We start from the raw sequence: 8,136 nt of genomic DNA on the forward strand, positions 1-8,136 counted from the left end.
TAAATACCTGGAAATAAAAGCTGAAACGTTGATCTCTGGTTTCACATTCATCGTTTGATGTCAAGCCCAAATGTTTTCAGTCTACAGCAAAAATAAAGGAATTGGCCTCACTGTTCCAATACTTTTGGAGGGCACTGTAGATGGTTTGTAGACTTTAAACTTCTTTCTGTCAACTAGTTGAGTTGATTGTAGCCTTTTTTTCTAAATGCTGTTTCACAAAGAATGCACCAGCCACCAAATAAGATTTAATTTGATCATACTTCTAAGACATGTTAGGGAGTTGGGGGCGGGGTGGACAGAGTTTGGGGCAGTGATGAGTAATTGGACAAAATGAGACATTAATGTAGAAATGTAACTGTCTTCCATGCATGTAGGCTTTTAGGTGTAAAGATCGGTTATCATTTCATCTTCCATGTTTTTTAGCGTCACTTTTCCTGGCAAAAATAAAAGGGTATAACGACACAGACCAAAAAGGACAAAATGCATCGCGCATTGGTACACTGTATGTACAGAGCTCTTGGATGTTGCAGCCGTGCCGGCTGGCGACCCGTTCCAGTTCCGTCAGTTCTTTGGTGCGTTTTCGCCCGGAGCTTCTTCCACCAGCCGCTGCGAGGCTAGACAGGGCTCAACTAGGATCTCCTTATCCTGAAACCTGTTCGTTTCCACAGGTCTATTGTACCAAAAACCAAAAATACCATGTTCAACAATGTAATTATGATCGGGGTGACGAGTCACCCTTTGTTCCTGTTTTTGAGGGAGAGGAGGGAATTGTATTTGTACCTGTGTCTTTGTGAGTGGTGTTGTCATGCCTCGAGTTACTTTTATGTTTGGGTTTTTAAAGGGGTTGGGGGAGGGGGGGGGGGGGGAATGGGTTGCAATTGAGGTCTGTCATATGTCACACCTGTGCTTAAGATTTGATTGTATTGTGTGCAGTTGGGAAGGCATCCCATTCTGTGTGATGGCATGTTGTTCCCCACCGTGTATCCATTATAGAGCATCCGCTGGTAAAGGCATTTTTAGTTGATGGATTTAGCCGCCTGGCAAGGGCTTTTCTCTTCCTGTTACCAAATAGGCAGCACTGGGTTTGTTACAATAATGACAATGGTTTAGGGCCAAATCATCATTTAGTGTTCATTTCCTTTGGTTTGAGTTGTTTATAAAGCAACGTATGTAAGTAGCAGGGTGTTTTGATAATGTAATGGGAACTCACTATATTCAACAAAGACCTATGAACATTGAAATGTAAATTGAGACTTTGTTCATTCATGTTACAGAAAATACTTGGTTGAGGAGCTTTTTAAGCTCATCAATGTATTAGCCAGTTTACTGTATCCTTGTTTACTATTATTGTTACTTATATTATAAACATTCTCATATGGCTATATCTTACAAGTAATGCGATCAATACACCAAATTAGCGACCCCTTTTTTCTACCAGTCGTAATGGATGTCACTGTACAGTTTGTGGAATGTTTCAGTGTTTTATAAACCTTGTTTTTGTTCTTATTTTTTTTCCTGGGTGAGCTGTGGGGGTGGTTGGTTTGGCCTTTTTTTGTTCTGTAGGGGTTGATTACATTTTTGTATGATTTCAGTGATATTCTTCATGATAGGGTTATGTTGTGGGTTTATGGGTGTCAGCTTGGTTTGGTGCAGTTAGAATTCTCCTTGAAGAATTGGCAACTATTCCGGCAATAATGTGCAAATAGCCTTAAATTCCCTTTGTAAATCATGTTAAATACATTTGTCAAATAATGAGCTGAACAGTTAAAACAAGAGGCCCAAGACAGAGGGCTCTTTGGCCCTTACCGAAATGATCTCGACCAATTTGTCATTGATCTGACTCAAGTTCTTACCTGTGCTTACAAGATTCCACAGCACCAAATCAAATGCTTTCATAACCCGTTACTGACTTTGTTTCATTAGTATCTTTGCATTTCCCTCTTCTTCACTTCCCCTTGTATTTACCACTTCTTGTCTCTCTACCTCTGTCTCCATTTCTCTTGTACATAAACCCTTTTTTTTCAGACTTGTGAGTCTGTAATCCTTTTATACCTCAATTTAGAATTGTTCTAGAAAGAGTAAAAACAAAAAGGAAAAATATGACAAGCTGTAGTATTCCTTATTAGAAAACTAATAAAATAATTAGTGTGATTTTCATTTTCTAGGGCTTGTTTTGGAGGGGGGGGGGGTGTCATGTTTTAATTCCATGCTTTTTGTCACTACATTTATGCTCTTGTGACATTTAAACAAATAAAAGGAGAGAATTGCACCATTGGATGTTATTTTACATAATGTAATACTCTGGCAGTCAGATTTTCACAGGCAAACAAACTTGGATTGCTGGACGACGTATGGCAACACGACATTAAAGTTCATTCATATTTACATCAGTCTACACTTAATGATGCCTCAAGTTTTTTTTTTAAATAAATATACAAATACAGTACTTTACAGGCATGCACAATCATCCATGAGAAATGTTGCCAGATGAATACATTCATTTAGTGGTTAATGGTATGAGCCACAGGTCCTTTTAGGATATTAATTCTATGACATCATCCATCCATCAACAGATGGGCTTGTCTATAGTCCGTCTCTGCATCAGTTAGAGTACAGCTGGCACTGTCCTTTTCTTTCATGGCGCAACCATTATTATCCTGTAGGAACAAAGACAAAGCGCTCTACATTCTTGTATTGATCATTTATATTGAGTGAATAAAAGATGCTTTTTAAAGTTATGCAGGAGTGAAAACCTGAGTTTTAGTCTAAAGGGACAAGTGAAAGAACAGTCGAAGGAATTCACAAAACGCTTAATGATCCGTTTTAGAAAATGGTACCTCGAGGTGTGCTGTTTCAAACTCAGGAGAGGGCTCCCCCTGCTGGTCACATCTCCTCCTGCAGGGCCAGCACAGAATGCTCTTGAACGTCCTCCTCATGTCCTCGTCCCGGAGAGAGTAGATGATTGGGTTGACCAGAGAGTTACACTCCGCTAAGACCAGACAGTACTTTTCATAGGTCTGGGCATGGCTGTCTTTCCCCATTAGCCCATCCAGTAACAGGGTCATCAACCCTGGGGTCCAACAGATAACAAAGGCTCCTGCAGAGAGGACGAGAATATCGTCAGCGCCTTGGTGAACGCTCACTGAAGGATTTACGATTACAAATGATCAAAGACACGCCTTAACACAAAACAATCGAGCCAGTATGTAAAAATGGATGAAAACAGAATTTAGGAAGACAGTTTCTATAAACATTGCATATTCCTTGAAGCAAGCAAGTTCATAGGGGTTGAAAAGTAGGAAAAACCTGTTCACAAATACGTAAATGGTAGAGAGAGTACCAGTTTGGTGAGTCTCAAGAGCACAACTATTGCAACAATCTTTGGCAAAACAACGTAAATACATGTGTTTAATGGGGTGTTCGTATCATTAGTGGTTGGTAAGTCTGTGACACAGTCAAAAAGTATGCAGTATTGAGTAACACTGTTCTAGGAACTTTACCACACAGTGACTATGTGAGATAAGAGGCTTGCTCAGACTCGAACAGCGACAAGATGACCTGGAGATTACCTTCCACTATATCTACTGCAAAAAAACATTCTAAGTGACAGGAACTTGAACTTGAAACTAAATATTATATTTTTTATTCCCCTTAGTATTAGCTAGACCCCCCTTAGTATTAGCTAGACTTAGCTCCTTTTGTATAGTTAGTCCACATATTTAAGTTTCAATATTCCTATATGTTTAATGTATGCACCTCCCTGCCAAAGTAAATTCCTTGTTTGTGCAAACATTCATGGCAAAAAAAAAAAAATCCCTTCTGAACCAGATGAGACAGCTGCCGTCCAAACCCTCTCTTCCTGTCGTTCTACTCACCCAGCACCATGGAGATGGTCTTCATCAGGTTGACGATGGTCTGGCTGTGCCACAGCTGGGTGGTGTACTGGGTGGCCCGCCGGCTCCTGCGCCTCACGTAGAGAAAGATGCGGGCGTACACGGCCACCATGACGAAGAAGGTGAGCAGGTTGAGCAGGGCCCAGAAGACCAGGAAGCGCCGGCTGTAGAGGGGGGCGATGGTGGAGCAGTCGGCCAGGTCACACTCGCAGTTCCAGAACATGGAGGGCACCAGGCCCATGCTGATCGACACGGCCCAGATGAAGACGACGAGCAGCACCACGCGCCGCCTGCTCATCTGGCTGTGCAACTGCATGGTGATGATGGTCTGGTGGCGCTCCACGGCCACGGCCAGCAGGTTGGCCACTGAGGCCGTCAGACTGATGTCGATAAGGGCTCCCCGGACGAACCACTGGGGCTTGGTCAGCCTGCTCGTCCAGGGCCCCGTGTTCAGAATGAGGTTGACGTAGGCGAGCCCTGCAAACAGGTCTGCGGCTGCCATGTTGCCCAGGAGGAAGTAGATCGGGAAGTGAAAGCGCTGGTTGATGAAGATGGCTGTCATCACCATCATGTTGGAGAGTATCACAATGAGACACACCACCAAGCCCAGTCCTATCACGACAAAGTCACGAGTTGTCCATTCTTCACTGATTTTTTTCCCAACCAGTTCATAGAAGAAGGTAACATTTTGGCTGTAGTCACAATTATTCCAAACATTGATTTCCATTGCTTTTGCTAGAGAGAATACAAATTTGTGTTTGTTAAGTGTTTATTAATGCCATTTCCTTAGAACTATAAATCGTATCTGATCAACAAAACTTTGAGGAAAATCAGATAATGATTAACCTGCAATTTCATTCCATGAATCACATTTTGTTAGGAGGCTATAAGCTTACACGACACTGAACATTGTCCCCGGAAATGCCATCAATTGTGCCATTTTTCTGGTCTATGAGGCATTACTTTGTCTTTCCTTTTTACGAACGAGGCAACAATACATTCTAGCGTTGACAGCCAGGTCAGTTTGAGTCACCTGAACGCTCCGGGCAAATTCACTGACAAGTCAGAACACTGGAGGGAGTGTGAGAATCTTGTTTACAACCGATCTAATGCCTGTTGCCAATGTTGCTTTTCTGGTAGCCGAGACTAAACAAAATTGTCTCCATAGTAGTCGAAATTCTTAGCCCCATTACCAAACCCAGCAGGGATAGGCTAAAACAAAAACGTCAAATACAAGGTTTGATATTATGTAGGGTTACCACGACCACATTAGTGCAATAAATCAGCATGCACCGCGCGGCTCTCATTTAGAACCGCAAGCATTTCCGAACAAACGTCGTTAACAAAAGGAGGAATTGAGACTATGATTAATGTAGGCTACTTACCACTTTGAAATCAACTTCACTCAAAGTCCACGTCAAATACCGAATCCATAATCAAATGTATCCTAACTTTCCTCCGCGTGCACCACAATAGAAGACCCACTCAGCCACACCTGTCTAATCTCCCTGTTGGCCAAAACATTCCCTGGCTTGCTGTCACAGTGGGAGGTCTATAGTCTAGGAGGCTATTTACGGTAAATAGGTAAGACGCCAATTTACCGTAAATAAGGTTAATTGTCAATTGATAATGAGATGAATTAGTCTACTAACGAACTAATTTTAGACATCGATTGCTAAACAAACATATGATGACACGTTATCGCGTTTGCAAGGACTTAAACGCCTTATGGTTTATGCCATCTCTCAAGATTATGAATCAAATACAATCGAAAGTCAAATGTAGATTATCTCATTTCATTAGTTTGACATAGGCCTTCAGAAATGTTATGCTATTCAAGTCCTCTGCTCCGGCCAGTTTGCCAGTCGGATATCCGTGTGTTAAGAGTAGGCTGAGAAATTAGAACGTTCAAGTTTTGTCCAGGAGGTCCAACATTGTTGACTAACTCCGGCCGTCTCACTGCACCAATGACTGGAATTGCTTTCAGGGTCATCGATCCTCTGCTTTGTCCTTCCCTCCAGTAGCAGAGTGAGATGATTAAAGGTAGACTACAAAACGTAAGATTTATTCAGTAAAAACAAAATATATTGTCCCCTATAAACATGTTGTGTCAACATGCGAGAGTTGTTAAGCAACACAAACAGCTCAGTGCCAATGAAATGTCATGTTCACATTTTTGTAACTGCAGCTTTCCAGACAATTTTGTTCCAGAAATCCTGTTCCAGCAAATTGCCGTAGGCAAGGCGGGCTTTCCTAGCCTGACGTTGTCATACTCATAATTCTAGTCAGAATATGAGTCTGAGAACTCTCCGTTGGGCTTTGACTACAGGGCGTGTTTCAAACGAGCCTGGAAGACAAATGCCTCTTCGCTCAATTGGATAGATCTACAACCAATCAGAGCAACAGAGTATATTAAGCACCGCATAGTTGTTGTCAACAGAACTAAACTACAAGCAGACTTGAAGTATGCTTGAAGAATGAGTACAAACGATTTTTGCCATGTTGTAAAATTAATTTAAGGGTAGGGAGAGTATTTGTTCACACGGTCAACCTTTTTGAGTGAAACAATAAAGGGCAATGCAAGTTCTCCGTTTAGGATTACAACTCCATCGGGGCCAGCTGATAAATTAAACCTTTACCGAATCCTGTAGGAAGGACGGCAAAAACATATTTTCCATCGACAAATGCCTTGATTGCGTCTCTCTGTTCCTCTTTCAAAATTAATGCGCTGTCGATGTCTTCTAAAACAGACTCGATGGCAGTATCATAACATCCCAGATCTCCAGCGGTAGCCATGTTTGTTCAAAACGAATTCAACTTACATTTATTAATTTCACTTCAACTTAAGCGCTCTTTTGTGACGTGGGTGATTACGTTACTGTTGATCATCTGTCCATCATCGTATAAAGCCCGCCCTGGCAATTTAATTGGTTCGCCCATATTCTGGTTTTCTGTAGTTGGTCCCCAATACGAGACCCTCCAGACCCAACTTCCCGACAAATTTTTTTGGGGGCGGGGAGAAGTTGGGCTGGCAGCCAGGCTAGGGCTTTCCTCCTTGGTTACTCAAACTGGAGCTGGAAAGGGCGGAAGTTCAAACAAGCATTCGGGACGCTGTTTCTCATAGTATTTTTATGCTACCTACAGCAGCCTTAAGGAGGCACCAAGCAAGAAGTGATTATGGCAGTGTGGTAGGGGAGACTGGGTATGGTTGTAACACGGGAAGAGTTGTAACACTACCAATTCCACAATTCAGGGATTAGATAGGAGTCATCTGACAGTTTCAGTTTCCTCAGGCTTCCTTTACGATACCACATGGAGGTTTTCCAGTCTGTGTTGCTATCTCTCCTGAAGTTACAGCAGAAAATGTAATTCTGAAGTACAAAAGTAAAAAAAAAAAAAAAAAAACTTTTGTTTAGTACTTCTACCTTTGTAGATAATGTTGTATGAGTTATGTCAGGTCAAACTGTAGTTTCTCTAGTAAAGAATGGTGTATCAACCTGCTAATTTCAAAGCACCATGTCAATACAACAAGCTAAACAATGGGTGACAGTGGCGGGATTGTAATACGTGTTTTTAAAGTTCTTCAACCAAAGAGACAGGTAGGAGTAGGAAGAAGGCGCCCAGAAATCCTCAATGATACACCAGTGCAGCTGGCATTGGAAGGGGAGGAGCGTCGAAAAGCAAAAAACATCAGATATATACATATGAATGTGCACGTACGGACATGCACACACCAATCACACATGTGCATGCACAAACACACACAATATGCACATACACTCCCCATATTCACACAATTTATTGTTGCAGCCATTCATTTAAAATAAAACTGTTGTTGTGGCATGTCACTTGGTTTTTGTGCGTTTAGTCTACCTGTTACAACTTACTCCAGTATGTGTTACAAACTACCCCGGTAGTGGGGTTGGTTGTAACAAAGGACCACCTTGTATTTGTCATCATCTCACAAGTCTGTGATATAGTTGAAGACATTTAAATTGTTGCCATTTGCAGTAGACAAGTATGGGTACTTTGCCTAAAAGTTTCAGACGTGTAACTAAAAAAGGTATTTTTAGTTGCTGAAGAAAAAAGTGTTACAACCATACCCAGTCTCCCCTACCCAAAAAGTAAACAGCACAGACATAGTTGGGTCGGAATCAACAAAAAGGACATTCTTGAATGTATTCATTTAGGCCAGAATTAGGCCTACTCTCTGTTGTAAATTTTGATTGTGTTATTAGGGTTT

General features: G+C 41.7%; 1 protein-coding gene across 1 annotated transcript; it reads right to left on the reverse strand.

The window, feature by feature from the left end:
- Window positions 1-1,139: 1,139 nt before the first annotated feature.
- On the reverse strand, window positions 1,140-6,118 carry lpar2a (lysophosphatidic acid receptor 2a). The gene is made up of 4 exons (XM_047038920.1): window positions 5,279-6,118; window positions 3,876-4,628; window positions 2,838-3,097; window positions 1,140-2,657 (listed from the first exon to the last, which is right to left on the reverse strand). Exons 2-4 carry the CDS (start codon window positions 4,618-4,620, stop codon window positions 2,556-2,558), a joined length of 1,107 nt encoding a protein of 368 aa, XP_046894876.1. The 5' UTR covers window positions 4,621-4,628; window positions 5,279-6,118; the 3' UTR covers window positions 1,140-2,555.
- Between the last annotated feature and the right edge of the window lie 2,018 nt (window positions 6,119-8,136).

The sequence above is a fragment of the Hypomesus transpacificus genome, chromosome 17 (assembly GCF_021917145.1).
Source record: "Hypomesus transpacificus isolate Combined female chromosome 17, fHypTra1, whole genome shotgun sequence".
Lineage (NCBI taxonomy): Eukaryota > Metazoa > Chordata > Actinopteri > Osmeriformes > Osmeridae > Hypomesus > Hypomesus transpacificus.

Coding starts and splice junctions, on each gene's coding strand:
- lpar2a (XM_047038920.1), bottom strand. CDS start 4,620: ATGGAAATCAATGTTTGGAATAATTGTGACTACAGCCAAAATGTTACC. Junction 3,098..3,875: donor GACCATCTCCATGGTGCTGG/GTGAGTAGAACG, acceptor TCCTCTCTGCAG/GAGCCTTTGTTATCTGTTGG. Junction 2,658..2,837: donor TTGAAACAGCACACCTCGAG/GTACCATTTTCT, acceptor TTGTTCCTACAG/GATAATAATGGTTGCGCCAT.